This window comes from Scardinius erythrophthalmus (genome assembly GCF_964197995.2).
Source record: "Scardinius erythrophthalmus genome assembly, chromosome: 11".
NCBI classification, from domain to species: Eukaryota; Metazoa; Chordata; class Actinopteri; order Cypriniformes; family Leuciscidae; genus Scardinius; species Scardinius erythrophthalmus.
In genome coordinates this window covers 17853461-17876890 of record NC_138231.1, presented here as the reverse complement: position 1 = coordinate 17876890, position 23430 = coordinate 17853461, and the positions used below count along the sequence as shown (strand labels likewise).

Below are 23430 nucleotides of genomic sequence, written 5' to 3'. Positions count from 1 at the left end.
AGAATTTCTTTTACATATTATGCAGAGACAACTATATATAACAAGCCATTAGTAGGTTGATTCTCATAAAAAAGTATAAACACTGGGTGTGGTTCTCAAACATTGTACTGTTTAAGTATCCAGACCAGTTCGACAACGCAACATCAGTTAAAACACATTGCATGCTTCACCAAAAAAATAATCATTTGTCGGTGATGTTTTCTTTGCACAGGTACAGAAGGCCTGGAGCTCTGTGGGGGGTGGAGGAGGAGATGAGGGCACAAGAAAGGGCACCATCTCTCAGTACTTTACAACACTGCATTGCCCAGTTTGTGATGAGCTGACACAGCTGGGAGTGTGTGAGCGATGCCGGGCCGAACCACAGCGTGTTGTGGTCCACCTACACCAGGACCTGCGGCTTTGGGAAAGCCAGCAAGACCAGCTCCTAAAGGTTAGAGGTCATGCTGGTTAGTCTTAGAATGCCATAGTTTGTTCAGAGCTGTTCTGATCTGATTAGCTGGCTTTACACTGCTTCCGCTGTTCTGCTATGTTGTCTACACACAGATGTTCTGCTATGTTGTCCATGTTATGTATACTTTTTGATTAAGAAAATTTTACCACCAAGTCATCACTTTTTAGATATTTTTTATACCACAATATCTGCATGGAAGCTAAATATTTGTTTTTCAGGCACGTAAAAACAAAGTTAATGTTACTGATCAATTTATAGGTCAGTAATTTTGTCTGTAAAGGTCTACATCTCTTTTTGCAACAAGTTTCTTTAATTATAAAAAGCAAATGCCAGTCAAAAGATCAAAATATTAGCAATTAATGTAATGTTTTGTTTTACTGACTAATGCATAGTCAGTTCACTTTTAAGCTAAGAAAAAGAAGAGTTGGGTTTGTGAAATGATTTGTTTGGTGTGCCGTACTGTATGTGAAACCAGACAGATGCTCTTTACTTCACTCTTCACTTACACAAAAACACATTCCATATTCTTAAAAATGAATAAAAACGCACAGGGTAATACAAACCCAGAATACTATTCAAACCTGCAATATTTCAATCAATATGTAAAATTTTGCAAATGTACTTTAATCATTTACTCTCACTTTATTTAAAAGTGTCTGCTGACCTTCAGTGATCAAATTTAACCATATGCAAATTACTCTGATTGGTGAATTGACAGAGCGAAGCACAAAATTCACAGAGCGAGTGAATTGAATGGTCTTGTCCTTTTGTTGCGAGACCTGGAATGGCAGTGCAGCGGAGAAAGGTGTCTGTGTTGTACTCTCTGTACAGGCATGCCATTTCCTTCAGCCTGACTCTTATTTTTTTAGCTTTTGGTGTGGAAGACCACTTTTTGCAACACATTTGATGTATGAAAGGGCCTTAAGCTGCAATGAGGACCAGATTTGGTGAAAAGTCTGGCTATGTGAGACTAGGGTCACATGCTTCATGTTTGTCATATATCAATCTTTTGTTCTTTTCTGTTGTGATTTGATTGACAGGTATGTAGAAGTTGCAGTGGCAGTGCAGAGCATCAGGTGCCATGTGTCTCATTGGACTGCCCTATACTCTACAAACTGTCTCGTGTCAGTCGGCATCTTTCCCGAGGACCATACCTTCGCCAGCTGCTGGAGCAGTTCTGAGAGTCCTCTTTCATTTTACTCTGGTGCTATTAACACTGTGCCATTCAGCACAATTTCTATGTGTCATAGTTTGAAAAGGTGCTTTTTTACCCTACGTGACTTTAGAGAGATTCCATCTAATGCTGTTTGACTGGTACTGCAGTGTAGGGGGACTGAAGAGGCCTTAAATACAGAAAAGAGGAAGATGATTTTGATGCACTGTGTTTGAATTTGCTTCCTGGTTGTTGTCAGAGTGTTAATTAATTTGGTACATTTCTGCAGATTGACAAGCCAAACATTTACTGCATAATCCTCTCTTAACTGAACCTCGTACTGTAGCAATTTGTAAATCAAGGAGCATCAGAACCGGCTGTAATTCTTGTGGAGCAATGATTTGACTGCAATTATTTTCCCCCTGTAAAATCAGTGTCTTGTAAATAAGCCTTGCATATGATGATCCAAAATTCTGTCTGTGAGCACTGATGAAAAAAAAAAAAAAAAAAAAACTAATATTGGAGGGTTTTTTATGCCCTGCTTATGCCTGTCCATTCTCTACAGAGGCAAGTCTGAGGAAAAGCAAGTCAGTATCAGCCTTAACTTGGACTCAGGCAACATGTTTGATAATTTATATTGTCTGTGTGCACAATTGTACTTTCTTTTTTTGTCCTTTTAAAAACTTTTCTAATGCTTTCTCTATTCTAAACCAGACATTGTTACCTACCTATGTAAAAACTCAAGAGCTTTCAGAGCTCTGTAACCTGTTTTTGTAAACTTGTAAAAACTTACGGTGCTTTGTTTTTAAAGAACATTTGTGGGTGGAGATTTAATATTGATATAATAAAAGTTGATGTATTTAACAAATGCTTGTTTCTATTGAAATGGGTCCTTTGGTTTTTACATCACTACTGTAATTCACAAACAAGTCAAATATTTATGCAGTGAAGGATTTCTTCCACATATTGGTTCTTAACAGAGCAATAAAAATGTAATACAGATCAATTCATTTCTAGGAAATAAAAATGTTAGATTTGATTTGTTGATGCAAAATTGTCAAATTGAACACAAAAAAAGTGCAGAGGTATAATGGAAACTGGCAGTTGTGGTCTCCAATCACATGCTGTGTCCAATCCAGAAGTGACTTGTCTGTCTGCACTGAAAGCAAAACTGCTGTATGATACACCAGCAGTGTATAGTGCTGTATAGTATATAGTTCAACTTCTCCACTATAGAAGATATATGATGTTTATACAATCATGTTGAGTGGGACTTCGAACAAATGAGATGTCAAGATGAACACGGCTACCCAGTACAGGCAATGGAAATGGTCCCATCACTTGTAGTTTGTTAGGACAAAAACAATTTACATGCATTAAAGTGACAAATGATAAATCTAATTTTATCCATCAAGTCTGGTTAGTATCAGCACAATTTAACCATGTGCTAATGTGCTAAATATTATGTGCTAATATTTAGTAATTACCAAGCAATCCATATGATTGAATAGAAATAATTTGTTAACATAAAAGGAGGAAGACTTCAAGAAAGACTTCATCAAAATAATACTATTAATGAAACTTTTTATACATCCAATCTAACCTCTTACAATACAAAAAAAGTCTTAATCTTCTCACAGTTCTTTAGACTAGTGTATTGTGCTGGTTACAATTTACAAAACCTTCGATTCGAGGTAAATCAATCAACAACAAATGAGGAGAGATATAGAAAGTTCCAATATCTTAATATACATTGGTGTCCAATAATAAAGCTGATCGTCATTGACAGGACAATTCTCAGTTAATGTCTAAAATGCCAATTAAACTTCTATCAGATGATCCTGTACAGTGGAAAAGGTTTGGTGGTGTTATAAGGAACGTCAAACATGCAACTGGCATTTAGAAAGTGCAAATCAACTGGCTAGTGTGATCTTTTCACCAAAGAAAAAAATGCTTCAGGTTGATGTGGAGTGCAGGATTTAGCTTCTCAGTTCAGTTCTTTGACGCAGTGCAATATATTAGTCTTTCTTCTCCCTGTTGAGGGACAATAAGAGTTTGCGTCTGGGAGAGTCTGTGGAAAAAGATGGAGTGTTAGACAGAGGTTGGGCCAGGGTTGTGGTGTCTCTCGAGGGTGCTGACAATGGAGTGGCCACTGAGTGGGCAGCAAGCGCACTGGCTGCAACATCAGGTGGCACTGAGGCTTTGGAAGGAGAGCTTAACAGGCTGGCATCGTCCATCTCTATCACCTCAAAGTCTGCATCATTCCACTGGTCAGCTTCACTTTCATTTTCTTGCTCCTCTTCCTCCACGTTTTCCAGCAGTGCTTGGCGGTACTCGCTGTCATCCGCATCCTTGGTGCGTCTCCCTGATGTTTTCCGTAAGGTGGCGTCCCCTCCTGGGGACGCTAGTTTGTACAAGACCGGGAACAGGATAGAAGTGAAGGTGGATGTGCAAAGTGCCAGGTACATCAGCAACGGCTGATTCTGCACCTTCCCTAGTAAGAAGCCCAACAGAGCTGGCAAAACCATTTCTCCAAGAGCTGCACCCACCACAAACACTGAAGCTGAGCGGCCCGTCACAGTCGTGTACTGCTCAACCCATGCAATCCCACTGGGAAAGGTGGTAGACATGGAGACACCATACAGGCCAGTGCAGGTCCAAAGCATTGGGACATTTTTGCTAAAAAGACACAGCAGGAGCGAGGAAACTGTGGTGCCCACTAGACTTATCAGGATCAGGGTGACAGGGCGCAGGCAAGTTGCAAAGAATATGGCCAGACCACGACCAGCTGCAAACGTTCCCCAGAACAGTGAGTTCAGTCCCGCTGCATGAGCCGATTCCATATGAACATAGTCCTTGCTATAGGTAAATATAAAGGAACCGTACGCCACCTCGCTTCCAACATAGAAGAAGAAGAACACGGACAGCAGGAATATTAGTATGTTATGACGTTTGGAGAACAGCTGCTTCCCTGAGGGTGTCTTTGCCCTATTTAAGTTGGGGGAACTGCAGCAGTACAGGATAAAAAAGAAGAGTGACACAAGTAAAACAAAAGCACCAATCACGACGTAGGCCCACATGGATGGTAAAGGAATGCTCTTTGGCAGGGATAATTGCACGATGGTCTTAGATGCGTGGCCAGATGCCAGAGGGGTGTTAATCGAGTCATTGAGGGAATGGTGGCCAAACAGCAGCTTGGCTATGATCGGGGAGGCAAAGGCTCCAGCAGCGAAGCTAAAGTGCAGAGCCTGCAGATGAGGCCCAGCTTGTTCTCCCCATGTGTTTAGTATGAGAACATTACCACCTGTTGACAACCAGAAACTCAAAGAGTTATAGTAGAAGCTATATGGGTCTTTTCAGGGTTCGTGCAGATACTGTAAAATGAAATTCAAGGACTTTTCAAGCACTATTTTTTTTGGTTTTCAAGGACTTCAATCAGAGATCTTACTTAAACAATATCTTTATTATCTTTCAAATTCTAAAAAATGTAAATAGATGAACAAAAATAAACCAATAAAACAAAGTGCAGCAGATTGCGATGACTGTGGTAACTTTAACCATTGAAAGGATACTATGACAAAGATATTGCTTTCCTTATTCAAACTGATTTTTTTCTCCCATGAATATATGATTGACCTAAAAAATTAAAGCTGTATCATATACTTGGATATTTATGAGCAATATCACACTCATAGCCATGCGAAATGGCTCTTTATCTATATCAGATGGCCTCCAGTGTTCATTTTGTGTGAAAAGATTGCTTTATTGATCAAATTAAACACTAATTTCACATATATTGTCTCAATAATTCAAGCGCTTTTCAAGTACCTTTTCATAAATATGGCTGTTTTCCAGGACTTAAATTTCTAATTCAAGTACTTCAAGCATTTTAAGCACCTTGTACGAACCCTGTTTTTTATATTGAGTGTCACCTAAAATTCACATTGTTAATTGGTTAATACTGGTATTATATACTATAACACTGTCTACACCAGGAGCATGCTTACCTGTATCTAAAATTCCCATTGAAACCCCCACACCGGACATCAAAACAGTGAGCAGCCAAGCCTTTTTACAGAAGGGAGTGCCAGACATCCCAAACGCTGTGATTAACATTGAGAAGCCTGCAGACAATAACCAACCGTGAGCAATGAATAACCAAGGGAATCATAATATCACATATCCACAAAACAATATAATTAAATACAAAATAAAGGGGAGAACATACTCCAGTGTACTACTGACAAATGTCTTAACTGCCGTGACTTTTCAAAAACATTTCAGTCAAATAAATATGCAACTCTGTGGGGTCCTACCACAAAACATACACCATGAGACATGGTCCCACCAACTATCATTGAACTCATGCGTGATAGTTGGTAGCAGAGTGACAGGGAATTATTTTGGGCAATTTAGCTCGCTTTTCTGTAGCCTTCCTCTTATTTTGCCCTTTCTGTGCTTTCCCCTTTCTCTTTTTGCATCATTTAAATAAATAGTGCTGCTCTAAAAATCTTTGCTTCAGATCACTGAAACCTATCAAAGGTTACTCAAATCTAAACACATTAGCTTCATCAGGTGATTACCCAGAGTCCATATCTTTAACTCCTATAATAATTAAACACACATTTTTAAAAGTAAATCATTTACTAAATTAAAGATTAAAAAGCTTCTTTCATTTAACACATTGTCCTTTTCTCTGTGGAGTTCATGGGCCTTACCAGAAAGCAGATAGGGATTCACACAGTCAAAAAGGATCCCTCCTATCAGGGAGCCTCCAATGTATCCTGATGCACGACTCACAAATATATAGGATAAGGAACTCATGTTCTTGTTGACATTCATAGCCAGGTCTTCAAAGGTAGGGCCCAAAACAGCGATGGCCATTCCCTATAAATATACCATATAAACAAATGCAGAAATATAAAAATATAGAAGATAATGTGCAGCACATTCCGACATGTGCACATAAAATGGATTGTTATCTTACAGAGATACAGTAATGACTTAAAATGGTAATTTTATATTCACATATGAGTATTTTCATGGTACTTCAAACAATACCAAGGTATTGTATTGGTAAAAAAAAAACACATATGAGGTATTTAAAAAAAAAAAGTACTTTGTGTGAATGCATACAATATGTTTAAAAACTACGACTGCTTAGGAGTTAAGATTTATAATTGCATGAGTTAGTTATTGACATTTAAATATGCAACAGAAAATATTTTTCTACTGACCAGCCACTCCAATATTCTGGGATGTGTGTAGTATTGCTTTACTAAACTAGTGAATATCAGCATAGAACCATGCTAATACCATGGTAACCAGGTACCTTGTACATACTGAGTAATATACTCCATAGCACAAGAATATGGTAACCAATTAGTATCATCTGTCAAAATATCATAATATTAACATTAACTTGTACCCAGGGCCAGATTAACCTGTCGGTCATGTTACACCACTGCAAACTTGTCAGGCATTTTCCCTTATAAATTATCCTGTTTCATGACAATACTGTAGACGAACAGGAAATTACCATAAATGATTTGAACATCTATTCCCAGTTTTTTTTTTTTTTTTTTTTTTTAAACAGCCAGAGAACACGTTCAGACATAAAATAACAGGAGATAGGACATTAAATCACAGGGTGCAAAGCCTTATGTGTTCATATGATCGTTTTCTATTTCCCACATGCAAGCTGAACATTACAGACCCACCAGTCCGAGAAACGATGCGCAAAGCGTAAGGCTGACCAACCATCGCCAGCAGGTCCCAGTATTGCTCTGGCTCCGTCCGGGTCGAATTACATTAACCTGGTCGGAGTCCGGGTTCAGGACCCCTTTACCCCCCTTCAGCGCACTTTTCAGCCCCTCTTTAATGTCTTTACGCTTGTCGAAAAGCGTGTCCTCCTCCTGCTCGTCGTGGTCAATGTCCTCTTCCATCCTGGCAAACCGAACGTGTTTCTTCTTCGGCGCTGCTTCAGCAGGTGTCATGGCAGCACGAGCTCGCGCTGTGGTGTACGTAAAAATCGTCAACGCTGAGCTGAAGCGTTTCGTGGGTTTATGGCCGACCTAAAAAAAAATTACCCACATTTGACCTGTTCGCAACTATCAACGTACTATAAATAATAGTTTTATTTTAGAAAAAAAAAAAAAAAAACACCAGTAAAACTGAACACAAAATTAGCGTCGATCATTAGTTGAGCAGAAACACCGCGTGATTATACACAGTAAATTTCAGAGACCAGTTAAGGTTCAAAACTTCCGGATACAATGTGTGCGCATGCGCAAAAACACAGACCAACGCCGACGGTCACCAGATTACTGCACGTCTCTTCTCAAACATAAATCCGATCCATGTCAATCGGCGAAACCAAGCTCTGACAGGAGTAGTAACAATCTACTATACACTTCTTAATGTGTGTTATGTTCAGTAGTTCCTATGTAACAGAAGACATAATTTATAATTTGTGGTGACAAAGTTGGTTAGGCCTACAAAATAAACAAAATAAACCCAAATCATGCAGCCATATACAGTAAATAAATCAAAACAGAACACTTAAAAAATAATTTTGGCATTAAACAGAAATTGTGTTAATCTTTTCTTCCCTGTTGTGACATATATCCAAGTGAAACAGCTTCTCAGTTGAAAAGAAAATGTATAATAATTTTGTCTATCAGGAATTGATTCAAATGTTAATTGCTGAATTTCAAAATAATAAGGTACACTGATAAATCATAATAAACACTGCAATTCTGTTAAAAAATAAGAATGGTTCCATTTGATTTAATTTGTGACTTTAAATAAGAAGTCCCATAATGTTTACTGACACTTCTGTAGTGTTTAAATTTTAAAAGTTGTGTCCCAATCCAGCATTGCTGGTCAGCAGCATGTTTTGCAGACTGGGACCAGCATGGGATGCTGGTTACTGGTTGGCCGTTCCCCAGCATGGAAAGAGTGTTAAAATAAAGGGGAGACATTAAGTATGTGTGCAAGACTGTCCCAGGTCTAAAAAAAATGCAAAACCTCAGAGCACACTAAATCCACTTCAGAATCATGTGGCCCGAAATCTTGAGATGTCGAGAAAATGTAATGTAAAGTGTTGCACATTGTATTGATGCAGAGATGATAAATGTGCATCTGTTTTTGTGTTAGGGAGTCAAAAATCCTTAAATTAAGTTATTTGTTAGAAACACTGAATCGTATACAAATGAAACAATGGACATAAATGAAACAATGTGTTCACTTATAGGGTTATGATTCATCAACAAACACTGGTTCTTTCTTGAATATAAAACACCACTAATTGACTGTAGCCTAACTGAATATATAAATGTTAAATGTTATATAAATATAACATAACAAATAAATGTTAAATTGCAGTATAGTGTTGGTGTTTCATTTAAGTCAAAGTCATGAGATGTTTCATTCAGGGGTCCTATATGTTCCCCAGATTTATATGACAAATAATAAACTCATGACAAAGGGTCCCATGTTTCCTGTGTTAGGCGTAGACTAACTTAAGTCAAGTCCCCTTAATTTATATCGCTTTTTACAATACAGATCGTTCAAAGCAGCTTTACAGTGATAACAGGAAAATAATGCAACAAAGTTTGTTTCAGCTGTACACCAGATCTAGAAGAAAACAGTGTCAAAGTCCAACTTAAGTAAGTTCAGTGATGATTCATTTCTGTTTTAAAAAAGTTATTATTTTGGTTCATTTATATATAGTCGCTCTGGAGAAAACAGTGATGTCATCATCCAGCTCAGTTCAGTTCTCATAATGGTGTCAATGCAGGCAGATCAATATTTTTGTTGAATACTGTATTATGTGTCCCCAACTAAGCAAGCCAAAAGCCAAAGGCCACAAAGGTGAACATATAGGTTTAACACGGAACATGATGAAAGACCGACATCTTCATTGCAATATTACAAATGATAGGATTCAGATGATGGGATTAAGTGTTCCTGGGTACCAGCTCATGTAGGAGTAAAATAAATTTTATATCAGATGGGAGTGCAAAGAATTTAAAAAGCAAAGACATATGGACATAATTTTTAAATATAGTAGGACTGAAATCCTACTATATTCTCGATCCTCCAAAACCATACCAAAACAATATTCATCCATCCTCCAAACCGCTTGTGCGTAAGACTGAAATGAATAGTAATTAAATAACAGATGAGGGTCAGAGGTCAAGGGTACAGGATACAGCAGGTATGGTTTTATGAAATGTAAACAATTCTCCAGACTTAAGTTCAAACATGACACAGGGAAATGAGAATTTTGCGAGGAAGAGACTGTAGAATGTGGTGATGATGTGTCACAAATATTAAAATGACAGGAAGGATGAATTCATGCAAACTTCGTGCAATTTAGTCACTGACAGAGGGAAGCAACAGAGTTATATAAGAGAATAGAGTATACAATTTATTTAATCCTGATCCACAGTCTTTACCAGATTGATGGTAAAGCACCTTGCATTAAATGCCTACCACCTCAAAAACAAAAAAGGAACAAGTACTCTGGCAACAGGTTACACTGATGCAGGAATCAAGATCAAACATCCCAGACAGTAACATATCTGCCCCATTCCAGGCAACAGGTACATGTGGATTCCATGCGTATCAGATGTGGGCCAGATCTGGGCTGACGCTATGTTACTGTATGGGATACAACACATGTTAACAGTAAAATTCTCATTTTGAAAATACAAATGTATCTAATCTCTATGGAAGCTTGTTTCCGCCACTGAATAAAACATTTTAAAAGATAATTGCGACTTTTTATCTCACAATTGCGAGTTTACATCTCGCAATTCTGACTTTATTTCTCAGAATTGCGAGATATAAAGTCAGAATTGCGTGTTTTAAAGTCGCAATTGCGTGTTATAAAGTCAGAATTCTGAGATATAAAGTCAGAATTGCGTGTTATAAAGTCAGAATTCTGACTTTTTTTCTCGCAATTGCGACTTTATATCACGCAATTCTGACTTTATATCTCAGCATTCTGACTTTATATCTCAGAATTCTGACTTTATATCACGCAATTGGGAGATATAAAGTCAGAATTGCATGATATAAAGTCGCAATTGCGTGTTATAAAGTCAGAATTCTGAGATATAAAGTCAGAATTGCGTGTTATAAAGTCAGAATTCTGACTTTTTTTCTCGCAATTGCGACTTTATATCACGCAATTCTGACTTTATATCTCAGAATTCTGACTTTATATCTCAGAATTCTGACTTTATATCACGCAATTGGGAGATATAAAGTCAGAATTGCATGATATAAAGTCGCAATTGCGTGTTATAAAGTCAGAATTGTGAGATATAAACTATTCTGAGGTAAAAAAAAAAAAGTCCGTCTTTTTTCCCCCCTTAGAATTGGACTTTATATCTCACAATTCTGAGAAAAGATGTCAGAATTGCGAGATATAAACTCGCAATTATGTGTTATAAAGTCAGAATTGCGTGATATAAAGTCAGAATTCTGAGATATAAAGTCAGAATTGCGTGATATAAAGTCAGAATTCTGAGATATAAAGTCAGAATTGCGTGATATAAAGTCGCAATTGCGAGAAAAAAAGTCAGAATTCTGACTTTATAAGACGCAATTGCGACTTTATATCTCGCAATTCTGACTTTATATCTCAGAATTCTGACTTTATATCACGCAATTCTGACTTTATATCTCAGAATTCTGACTTTATTTCACGCAATTCTGACTTTATATCTCGCAATTCTGAGAAATAAAGTCAGAATTGCGAGATGTAAACTCGCAATTGTGAGATAAAAAGTCGCAATTATCTTTTATTTTTTTTATTTTGTGGCGGAAACAAGCTTCCATAAATCTCAGCCTATTAGTATGGTAGGTTCTGTTGCATTGTTAATAAGTAAAAAAATAAAAATAATACTGTCATTACTGCTAATAATAAATAATATATTGTTTTTTATTATTGGCATAGTGAAAATTAGGATAATTTATTTTTTGGTTTCTTTTAAAAATATATACGTAAGAAAATCCTGTATATTATGAAAACCTAATAGGACTATAATTGTTTTTCTTCATTGATTTATAACAGGGAGAATGGATTGTTAGTTACATGGGGATATTCTCACAGAAGCACATAAGGTTTTGAATAGCTTACACAATTACACAAATGTTTTGTATTCTGGTTTCAGACACCTTAGTTATGAGGTCAGTGAACTTTAGCCAAACCAAGCTGTTTCAACCAGGGGACTGGGAACTTGTCAAGTGTTTTATAATTTATGTATGGAATTAAACACAATTAAAACCCTGTAAATCCCTAAACTTCTCTCAGTTAAATTAAATATATTAGCCTATATATATAATTTCAATAATTTAATAATAATTCACCTTTTTAGCAGTGTTTTTAGGGCTCATTGGATTACATAACTCATAGTGGCCAACATTATTTGGTTGTAAAGTTCCACCCTCCCACATCATCAAATGGAACATTTTTGCTATGTTAGATTGTGTGTAAGGTCTCTTTGAGGATTAAAAAAAAAAAAGAGCTCTCTTACGAGAGGTTCTCTCGTATTGCTTAAGTTGCTTACGCTACGGGTAAAGTCATCTTTTCTCGAGATATTGAAGCCAAAAATTATCCTTAATTTTGTATTTATTGTCAACGCGTTGCAGCAGCTAGCAGACCTACAGCGGGCTTACTAGCGCGCTCATTGGCTGCCCTGCGGCAACTGCAGCAGCCTATCGCTGAGCCCTATGTGACGTCACGCGCCCTCACAAAGCCCGCCAGAATGGGTGTGGCTTAGCGTATATACGGCAGGTTACGCAATACTCGTTCCCTCTTCTAGAGAGAACCGAGGTTACGTTAGTAACCTGAAACTGAAGGCGGCGGAGCGCGTGATGTAAATCCTCAGCGCTCTGACAGGGCAGAGGAGGTCAACATTGACTTCGCTACCGGAGCCCGGCAGGGCCGATAACGTAATAACCTGCGCTCTGAAAGGAGTGCCGAGCACTTTGGGGACATAACCATGTCTCGGCTTGAGGATGACTTTAGAGTCATTGGGCCCAAACTCGAGACACGCAGCGCAGCGGTGCTTCACGCGTCAAAGCCCGTCAAGCACTCACGTGTCAAAGCCCGCCAGAATGGGTGTGGCTTAGCGTATATAAGGAAGGGCTCGGGGGCTGCTTAACTGATTTTCATATCTTCAGCGAAGCTCTCCGCATGGCTGGATCCTCCAGAGAAGCTGACGCCGTCGACTCAAGCGACAAAGCATGCCTAGGACAGCGCCTGAGGAAGCCGGACGATTTTCGCCGCCTTCAGCCATCCGTGCCTTCTACGCTATCCGGCGTTATATCCTTCACTGCTTGTGTGTGCTCACTGCCGCGACACACACACTTCTCTAAAAGAGCGCGAGGCATTTTACATTATAAATGCCTCGTTTTTCCTGTGGCTCTTGACCACGCTGCAAGAAGTGTCGCTCCCAGAGGCTTCCGGAGCCTGATGTGGCCTGCAAGCGCTCGCCGGAACCTTCCCCGCGAGCCTCGCCGCCACTTTCCCCACGCTTTCTCCCAGATGCACAGATGCCGGTGGCTGCCCGCACTGTTGACGCCTCAGGGGATGAAGTGGAAGAGGACGGCATTAACGACAGCTGTTCTCTCTTGGCGTCAGGAAGCGAGGACTGGTCTGGCTCTAACCCAGACCCCTTCCCTTCGCTCCAGGAGTCCGCTGGGTCCCGGGCCAGCGTGGAGGCTGAGCTTATTTGCCTCCTCACCAAGGCAGTTGGTCAACTCGGCCTCGAGTGGTCCCCGCCTCAAGAGCCTGCGCCCAACAGACTCGACTGGTGTTTCCTGCCTGGCCGCCGCCATGTGCCCGCGTCCAGATCTGCACCCTTCCTGCTGGAGCTTCACGCCGAGCTCACTAAATTGTGGAACGCTCCATTCTCCACGAGACTTCACTCCTCTATCTCCTCGACGCTCTCCCAAGTGGACGGCGCTAGTGAGAAGGGGTACAAGTCCATTCCCCCTGTGGAAGAGGCGATAGCAGCGCACCTCAGTCCGCCGTCCTCTGGATGGTGCGCTAAGGCTGCCCTCCCGTCTAAAGCCTGCCGGGCTACTTCAGCTTTCGTTGGCCGCGCCTTCACCGCCGCGGGACAAGCTGCTTCCGCCCTCCACTCGATGGCCGTGCTACAGATCCTTCAGGCCGATCTCCTCCGTGAATGGGACGAGAAAGGCGCGGATCAGTCCATTGTGACGGATTTAAGGAACGCGACGGACCTTTCTCTTTGCGCCACAAAATCCGCGGCCCAGGCCATTGGACGTTGCATGGCCTCGCTCACTGTTACAGAGAGGCACCTATGGCTGACACTCACGGACATGAGGGAAGCTGAGCGGGCGGCATTTCTAAACGCCCCGCTCTCTCCAACCGGCCTCTTTGGCCCAGCCGTGAGCGGGATTGTGGACCGTTTCTCTGAGGTACAAAAGACCACTCAGGCCATGAAGCTCTTTTTACCTCGACGCTCGAGCTCCACCGCAGGCCACTCTCAGAAGCAGCCGCCTGCCCGTAGTTCGACTCAGCAGTCCTCCCAGCCTCCTCCTCTGCAAGGACACCAAGGCTCGCGGCAGAGATCGCGCTCGTCAAGCCGCCGCAGACCGCCTCCCTCACGGGGACCCCGGCCTAAGATTGCGCTGACACCTGAGCCAGCGAAGTCCTCCTAGCATCAAGGAGGAAAACGGTAGTTGAGTCCCGCTGCGGCCGGACTGCCATCAAAACATCTCGCTCTTTCAGTTCCCTTAGCAAAGGCGACTGCAGATGTGTATTCTGCAGCCACTGAGCGTGTCGCGCCACCCGCTCACCTGCACACAAACGCCGTTTTTACGGTGACCCAGAGAAATCTCATAAAGAGTACAATTTCTGGTTATCCGGCTCACATCGATGGTGTTTTTAAGTGTAGAAAATGTGCCCGCTTCCCAGTGTTAACCCCTACACATAAGCACGGTTTCCCCGGTGTCATTCACTCATACAGAGCCCACTCTCATGAAGCTGGCGTATGCCGCTCGAGTGTTAAATGTAGGAAATGTGCCCACAGAACAGTACCCACACCTACTCACTGCCCGCTCTGTTACACCCTTGTCCCAGGGAACAGAAAATATAAAGCCGACACACACCGGCTATGTCATAAGACCTGTGGCTGCTCGCGGGCACTCACGCTTACTGACAAACACACCACGCCCAGCGCTACACACGCGCCACAGGCTTTTTCACATGAAGCGTTCCCCATCCAAGCTGACCGGGACGTTACATGCAAACTGGCCAGCCGCCGTTCTCAGCACGCCGCTATATACAAGCACCGAGAGCGCGCTCACAGTGCCAATGCCTCAGACTCAGGTTCACGAGCCCACACTGTGCGGCGATCGGGACCGAGAGACCATTCTACCACTAGCCATGCACGCGGAGGCGTGGGAGGCTATCCCGGGAGTGTCAGAATGGGTGCTAAATACAGTGAAGCAAGGCTATTCGCTGCAATTCGCTCGTCGCCCCCCGCGCTTCCGAGCCCGGACCGAAACGAAAGTGAATCTGGAAGTAGCACACCTACTTCGCGCAGAAATAGCGAAACTGCTATGCAAAGGGGCTGTAGAACCAGTACCACCTTCTCAGAGCGAGTCAGGCTTCTACAGCCGCTATTTCCTCGTTCCAAAGAAGGATGGGGCTCTCAGACCTATTTTAGATCTGAGACACCTGAACAAAGCCCTTATGAGGCGACCGTTCAAAATGATTACGACCAGACAAATCCTCGCGCAAATTCGCCCGAGGGACTGGTTTATATCTCTCGATCTATAAGACGCATATTTTCAGATTCAGATAATACCCCGTCACAGGCCATTCTTGAGATTCGCCTTCGACGGTCAGGTATATCAATACACTGTCCTCCCATTTGGCCTGTCCCTAGCACCCCGCACATTTACGAAGTGCATGGACGCGGCTCTCGCTCCCCTCAGAAGTCAGGGCATGCGAATATTGAATTATTTGGACGATTGGCTGATTCTAGCGCAGTCAGAGATAGAATCGATATCTCACAGAACGCGGCTTCTCAGCCACCTGGAAAGTTTGGGTCTCACGGTCAACTGGATCATCTCACAGTCATTACTGCCCAGCCATACGACCTCTTTTCTGGGGATAGATCTGGACTCTGTGTCTATGACGGACCTGGCCGCTTCATTCCAGACGGGCAGCCTTGTTCCCCTAAAAACTTTTCAGAGAATGCTAGGCTGCATGGCTTCAGCCGCAGCGGATCCAGAAATCCAGAAATCTCAATGCTCTGGCGGAACGCCTCCTCGTTTGGGCTCAGCACTCCCTGCTATCGCTGAGAGTCGCGCATGTGCCTGGACGCCTAAACGACGGTCCAGACAGACTGTCCAGGGATGTTCCCCCGGGGGAATGGTCCCTGCATCCTCAGACAGTCCAGCTGCTGTGGCGCCGTTTCGGCAAAGCGAAAGTCGACCTTGTTCGCGTCGAAAGAAAACGCTCATTGCCCACGGTTCTTTTCAAAGAACAAGCTGCCTGCTGTACGCTTTTCCCCCGATCTCGCTGTTACCACAGGTAATCAGGAGAGTCAGGGAGGCGGGCCATTCGGTGCTCCTCGTGGCCCCGCGTTGGGAGAACCAAGTCTGGTTCCCAGAGCTGATGCAGCTGACCGATCTAGCCCCATGGCCAATCCCGGTGAGAAGGGATATCCTCTCTCAAGCCGGCGGTTCGATTTGGCATACTCATCCAGACCGCTGGTCTCTGCATGCATAGACAATCAACAGGTACCCGTTGCCCTGCCAGAAGGGGTGGTGAACACAATCGCGCAGTCTAGAGCTCCCTCCACGAGGAGGCTCTACGCGTCGAAATGGTCTGTGTTTACTAACTGGTGCGCGGGGAAAGACCTGGACCCACAAACCTGTGGGATCTCTGAGGTACTTGTTTTCCTTCAAGAGCTGCTGGAAAAGGGCAGGTCCCCTTCCACGCTCAAAGTTTACGTTGCGGCCATTGCGGCGTTCGCTGAGTCGAATAGGACTAGCAATAGGGAGGAATGAATTCATCATCCGCTTCCTTAGAAGAGCCAGGAGGATGAATCCCCCGCGACCCACGTCGGTTCCTATTTGGGATCTTTCTGTGGTCCTAGAGGCCATGAAAGCACATCCCTTTGAACCGTTACAGATCGTGGATCTGAAATACCTCTCGCTCAAGACCGCTTTTCTGATAGTCATCAGTTAAGCACGTGGGTGACTTACACGCGTTATCTGTTAACACTGCGTGTCTCGAGTTTGGGCCCAATGACTCTAAAGTCATCCTCAAGCCGAGACATGGTTATGTCCCCAAAGTGCTCGGCACTCCTTTCAGAGCGCAGGTTATTACGTTATCGGCCCTGCCGGGCTCCGGTAGCAAAGTCGATGTTGACCTTCTCTGCCCTGTCAGAGCGCTGAGGATTTACATCACGCGCTCTGTCGCCTTCAGTTTCAGGTTACTAACGTAACCTCGGTTCTCTCTAGAAGAGGGAACGATCATTGCGTAACCTGCCGTGCCGGCTTTGAGCTGGTATCGCTCCCGAGCCCTTCCTTATATACGCTAAGCCACACCCATTCTGGCGGGCTTTGTGAGGGCGCTTGACGTCACGCAGGGCTCAGCGAAAGGCTGCAGCAGTTGCCGCAGGGCAGCCAATGAGCGCGCTAGTAAGCCCGCTCTAGGTCTGCTAGCTGCTGCAACGCGTTGACAATAAATACAAAATTAAGGATAATTTTTGGCTTCAATATCTCGAGAAAAGATGACTTTACCCGTAGCGTAAGCAACTTACGCAATACTCGTTCCCTATTCTAGAGAGAACCGAGGTTACGTTAGTAACCGAGTACGTTTTTATTGTGGAACAAATAAGAACAAACATGAACAGGGAAAACATATTTGAATCTTGAATAAGATATTAAGAAAACAACTAAATCAAGAGCCAAATAGAATGAACACATGGGTTTATGTACATAAATTAAGAAAAGCACAATATTAAAATTAAATGCATTTAAATAGTTTTTTATAGAGCATCAATTTTTTTTTAATCATTGTCATTGAGGGATGAAATTAGAGAATTAAATTCAGTAAGAAATAGTGGAAGACACAATGGTGATTTAAACCATTTTTGTTTATGAATGAAAAATGTAGCTTGCAAAATATAGTTGGCAAGTGGCAACATATTAAAGAGAAAAATGATCAGGGTTTTCATAATACAAAATTATATCTTTGAGAACAAAAGAGTGGTTTACTACGGAAGCGTATTGCATTCACTTGAAGAAAAAAAAATCTACTCTGTTTTTCTGAATTAATGAGTTAATTATCTCAGAATTACGAGATAATTTTTCATGAAAAAAAGTTTTTGCTCTGTTTTTCTGAATTAACAAGTTAACTAGATGTACCGCAGGGCGGTACAAAATATGACCGCCGCTCAGGCCTGCACTGGCTTTCCACAAAAATAAATGACGTGGAGCAATTTGGCTGTATTGCGTGTTTATGTATATACCTAAAAAAAGTAGTAGTATGTGCATGTCTGTGTGTGTGTTTGTGTATGTGTGTGTCTGTGTGTGTGTCTGTGCGTGTATGTGTGCGTGCGTACATGTGTGTGCGCGTGTGTGTTTGTGTGTGTGTGTCTGTGCATGTGGATTTGTATGTGTGTGTATGGGTGTGTGTCTGTGCGTGTGGATGTCAGTGTGTGTCACAGTATCATCCTAAACCAGCAACCCTTCGCTCAACACCACCATCTACAGGCTGATGAGTGTACAGTCACTAAATGTGCACATAAATGAATTTATTTTATACCCCCCCATGGATGAAATTCTACGAAACTTAGCATACCCCCAGAGGATGTCAAGTTAATCATACACATGAAATATGGTGCAGTTCTGAACATCTCAACTGAAGATAGGGGCGATTAAAGTAGAATAATATTGCATTTTCATTTTTTATGGGAGGGGCGTAAATCACAAATGAGTGATTATGGGCTAGGTTGATGTGGGCCCTTAAGACCAACATACCATAAAAATTTCTTCATCCTCGGTGCCACGGTTCAGGTAGTTATGTAGGAAAAACTGCATTTTTGGGGTTTGGGGGGGCCCAGCTCGGGGGGGGAGTGGCCCCTGGGGACCAAACAAAATTTTTCCGTAAAAGTCTAGTGGGGCTACATGCCCACAAAATTTCATGTTCTCCGGTGTTTCGGTGTCCCTGGTATCGTTGACGAAAAATTCAGTAGATGACGGGAAAAAAAAAACAAAAAAACTTTGACAATCGATTATGGGCTAGATTGATGTGGGCCCTTAAGACCAACATACCATAAAAAATTGGTCATCCTCGGTGCCACGGTTCAGGTAGTTATGTAGGAAAAACTGCATTTTTGGGGTTTGGGGGGCCCCAGCTCGGGGGGGGAGTGGCCCCCGGGGACCAAACGAAATTTTTCCGTAAAAGTCTAGTGGGGCTACATGCCCACCAAATTTCATGTTCCCCGGTGCTTCGGTGTCCCTGGTATCGTTGACGAAAAATTCAGTAGATGACGGGAAAAAAAAAAAAAAAAACTTTGACAATCGATTATGGGCTAGGTTGATGTGGGCCCTTAAGACCAACATACCATAAAAAATTGGTCATCCTCGGTGCCACGGTTCAGGTAGTTATGTAGGAAAAACTGCATTTTTGGGGTTTGGGGGGCCCCAGCTCGGGGGGGGAGTGGCCCCCGGGGACCAAACGAAATTTTTCCGTAAAAGTCTAGTGGGGCTACATGCCCACCAAATTTCATGTTCCCCGGTGCTTCGGTGTCCCTGGTATCGTTGATGTTAAATTCAGTAGGTGACGGGAAAAAAAAAACAAAAAAACTTTGACAATCGATTATGGGTTAGGTTGATGTGGGCCCTTAAGACCAACATACCATAAAAAATTGGTCATCCTCGGTGCCACGGTTCAGGTAGTTATGTAGGAAAAACTGCATTTTTGGGGTTTGGGGGGCCCCAGCTCGGGGGGGGAGTGGCCCCCGGGGACCAAACGAAATTTTTCCGTAAAAGTCTAGTGGGGCTACATGCCCACCAAATTTCATGTTCCCCGGTGCTTCGGTGTCCCTGGTATCGTTGACGGAAAATTCAGTAGGTGACGGGAAAAAAAAAAAAAAAAACTTTGACAATCCCTATATGACCACTTTCGCTAGCTACGCTAGCGGCGGTCATAATTATCTCAGAATTACGAGATAATTTTTCATGAATAAAAAGTTTTTGCTCTGTTTTTCTGAATTAACGAGTTAATTATCTCATAATTACGAGATAATTTTTCATGAATAAAAAGTTTTTGCTCTGTTTTTCTGAATTAATGACTTAATTATCTCAGAATTATGAAATGATTTTTCATAAAAAAAATATTTTATTCAGTTTTTCTGAATTAACGAGTTAATTATCTCAGAATTACGAGATAATTTTTCATGAATAAAAGTTTTTGCTCTGTTTTTCTTATTTCTGAGATAATTAAGTCATTAATTCAAATTAAAATAAAAATGTGAAGTGCAAAACTGACTGAAATGTGAGGTAGTTAGGGGGGTTCGGGGGCATGCTCCCCCAAGAAAATTTGGATTTCTCTGACATAATTATGTGCAATTTAGGGCTTTTGAAGGCCAATTTATTTAATTTTTTTAAATAAGAAATAGCTTTAAAACCTTGTCATTAGATTATTTGTCAATACCTGCTCGGTCCTCACCTTCATCTTTCTTTTTCTCTGTCTCCTTATTCTGCCCTATTTCTTCCCATCCTAAAGCTGAACTTTGACTGATAGTCTTTCATTTTCGTCTGTGTCAGTGAAGAAAGTAAACAAAGGCTCAACTGATATTTATATGTTTTATGAATCATTTTCTTAGACAAGTTAATTTACTCAAGGCTACCAGGAAAGCTGTAGCCTAAGTCAGTATTGCCAATAGGAACCTTCTACAAGCTTTGGAATTTGAAAATGTCTGTTTTTAAATGTTAAAAGTAATTTTAAATAAGACAAATTATAGTCTACGTTTAACGCAGTTGGTGGAATTGGAAGACGTTCCCTTAGACATCATGCGCTGTGGAAACGCGTCAAAGCATTCTCAGGTTTAAATATAATATATAATATAATAATAAATAATAAAATATAATACAAGGGAAAACAAATGTCCGGCGAATATCGAATTTAAAACTTACTTTACCATGCTAAACCACCTGAGTGCATTTCACACATTAGTAATCGCTGGCGTTCAGCAGGGAGGGAGGAATGACTTTGTCTGCATGCATGAACCGGTAGCCTAGAAATCTAGACGCACCCTAGCGGCAGCAAAATTTATTTTGCAGCCAGGGTAGTCTAGCAACTCTCCGTTGACTTTCGGAGCTGTAAAAACCTAAATTGGGTCAGGCCAATCACGTCGTGTATAGAGTAGGTGGGGCGGGCTTAACATAATGACGACAGAGTTGCGATGGTTCCCTGCTTCTTGAAAACAAAGAAGAGCTGCTGCTACTGGCGAACAGTCTTTCGAATCGGCTTTGGCCGCGACTCTGGAGGACTTGGAGTTAAGTTTTTCTTTGAGAAAAGAGCAAAGAACGGCACTTAAGTCATTCTTAAAAAAGGAAGATGTGTTCGTAGTTTTGCCGGCCAGATTCAAAAGTTGAATCTATCAACTAAGCTCCGCTGTTGGGAAAACGCTCTGGTTGGTTGAAGCGTTGTCCTATTGCGTGCAGAGGGAATTTGAAAGACGGCCGTTTATCCCGCCCCTCGGATTGAGCCGTGTCTATGGTGAGTTGCCAAACCTAACATCTTGATGTAGGTCTGGCTTGCCAGGCTAGTGAACTGGTGTAGATGCATTTAAATCAGACAGGAGAACCTTGACTGTGAACATAACGTCGGGAAGCGTGTTTGTGAAGGCGGGGCCAGGGGGTGATATTACGTTTTGATTTGATGAATGATGAAAATCATTGAATTTGATGAAAATGATTTAATTTTAATTTATTTATTTATTTATCTGAGGTGCCGGAATGCAGTTCCGGTCCGTTCCGGCCCACTTTAACCCCTGGTTATCATAGATGTTACTGTATTTGACGAATTCAATGTTGTGATAACGCTGCACAGTTTTACGTATTCTAAACAATTGTTGTAAAAGTACATTCGAACATACCCACATCATTTGCCAAAATACTGATTAATCTTTATGTTTAACACATGCTATATTTATTTACATGGCCATAAACACCAGACGTGATAAACAATGTCAATAAACTAAACACAAACCTAAAGCAATAATACACGTACGTTGACGTTTACGTTTATGGGACTTGTCTTTGTCGACAGAACCAGCTGCAATCGGTAAAGAATAATTGTGTTCCATAACGACTGCAGTGCACGAAACAAGCTAACGTTTGTTGCTTGATAGACACTACAACTACAACTTCTGCATTTTTCCAGGACTCCGTGCAGTACGAGCGGAAACCGAGGGTAACGCGGATATGACGCCATTGACTGGCGACTCCCAGCTTACCCCTGCTCACACGCCCCGTTTCCTTGGTTAGAATCGCAATTTTCTCACGATTTAAAAATAGTTGGAAACATTTGGGATATTGTAAGTAAACAACTTAACAAAATATATAACACTGGCCTTGAGATTTTGGGATATATTAATGCAAAAATCTTACATATTGTACCTTTAACAGGATAGATTTTATGAAGGATTTTAAAGTGGACTTCCTTAACCTTAGTATTGGATGTACAAAACTTGCCCGGCAAAATCCAGGTCTTTTCCCAATCCTACAGGTGACTTCTCAGGATCCGTACTAAAAAACGGCAGTAGAATTTACACCTTTGTTTCTTTGAGGAAATGTTGGATTTGTTTAAGACAACATGATGTCACCACCTGCGCAACTCAAAACTCACTTACTGCATTGATACTATTGCTGAAATATCCCGAAACGAACAAATGGAAAACCAAAGTATGTTTAGGATGAAATACACGCCAAGCCGAAGAGAGAGATCATCATAAGAGTGGGAAGAGTAACTTCTGCAGGACATAATTTTACCCACAACATGACGGAAATAAGTTGAACCCTACGATAAGAAGCTCGAAGAATTTGTGAAATGAGCCGAAGTCGCATCTGACGTGTTGCGGTAAACACGGGCAAAAGTTGTGTAAGCATGGGCAACTTGAGCCGTCATGCTGAGATGTCTGAGGAACCCAAATTTGTGTACAACACATCATTCATAACATGATGTTGTACATACAATTGGATAGAGATTTTTTGTTGTATGTGTATCAAACGATAGATATGGGTTTCTCAGCATCTAACTGCATGACAGCTCAAGTTGCCCGTGCTTACACAACTTTTAACTCAGAAATAGTAGACAGAAATATTTTGTGAATATTCAGTTTTTCAAAAGTAAAAAAAAAAATCAAATGATCAAGATAATCTTACCATCACCTTATGAACAACATTGTGACATCCCAGATCCGGCCAACATCTGGCACATGTGGAAAGATGATCTGGCCCGCATGCAGCGTGGAATGACGGCCCTTTGGTGGCCCACTCCTGTTTGCCAGATCTGGACCACAAGCAGGCCATAGCAATGCCACATGTCTGCCAAGAGCAAAGAAATAAACCAGAATAACCTTATCTGAGCCACAAAATCTGTGTATATTAAATATGTCATTTTAGTCATTTGAGCCTGTTAACAAGCAGAATCACAAAAGAAGAGAACAGAAAAAGAGACATGTGGCATTGCTATGGCCTGCTTGTGGTCCAGATCTGGCAAACAGGAGTGAGCCACCCAAGGGCCATCATT

At 41.8% G+C, this 23430-nt stretch overlaps 2 protein-coding genes across 4 annotated transcripts in view; one reads left to right on the top strand and one right to left on the bottom strand.

Annotated features, from left to right (window-relative positions):
* Positions 1-2467, top strand: part of rev3l (REV3 like, DNA directed polymerase zeta catalytic subunit) — a 258594-nt gene extending 256127 nt beyond the window's left edge. For all 3 annotated transcript variants that reach the window (XM_081379520.1, XM_081379521.1, XM_081379522.1), the window contains 2 exons: positions 212-430; positions 1492-2467. In XM_081379520.1, the coding sequence (XP_081235646.1) occupies positions 212-430; positions 1492-1632 (360 nt within the window). In that variant the 3' untranslated portion in view covers positions 1633-2467. The remainder of the gene's footprint in view (positions 1-211; positions 431-1491) is intronic.
* mfsd4b (major facilitator superfamily domain containing 4B) lies at positions 2299-7924 on the bottom strand. Its single transcript, XM_081379523.1, has 4 exons — positions 7325-7924; positions 6323-6491; positions 5612-5728; positions 2299-4908 (listed from the first exon to the last, which is right to left on the bottom strand). Exons 1-4 carry the CDS (start codon positions 7598-7600, stop codon positions 3623-3625), a joined length of 1848 nt encoding a protein of 615 aa, XP_081235649.1. The 5' UTR covers positions 7601-7924; the 3' UTR covers positions 2299-3622.
* Between the last annotated feature and the right edge of the window lie 15506 nt (positions 7925-23430).

What these genes read in the sequence shown, in the direction of transcription:
- mfsd4b (XM_081379523.1), bottom strand. Translation starts at nt 7,600, where the DNA reads ATGACACCTGCTGAAGCAGCGCCGAAGAAGAAACACGTTCGGTTTGCC. An exon ending in GAATCCCTATCTGCTTTCTG is followed by an intron (nt 5,729 to 6,322) that starts GTAAGGCCCATG and finishes TATTGTCTGCAG; the next exon opens with GCTTCTCAATGTTAATCACA. An exon ending in AATGGGAATTTTAGATACAG is followed by an intron (nt 4,909 to 5,611) that starts GTAAGCATGCTC and finishes GGTTGTCAACAG; the next exon opens with GTGGTAATGTTCTCATACTA.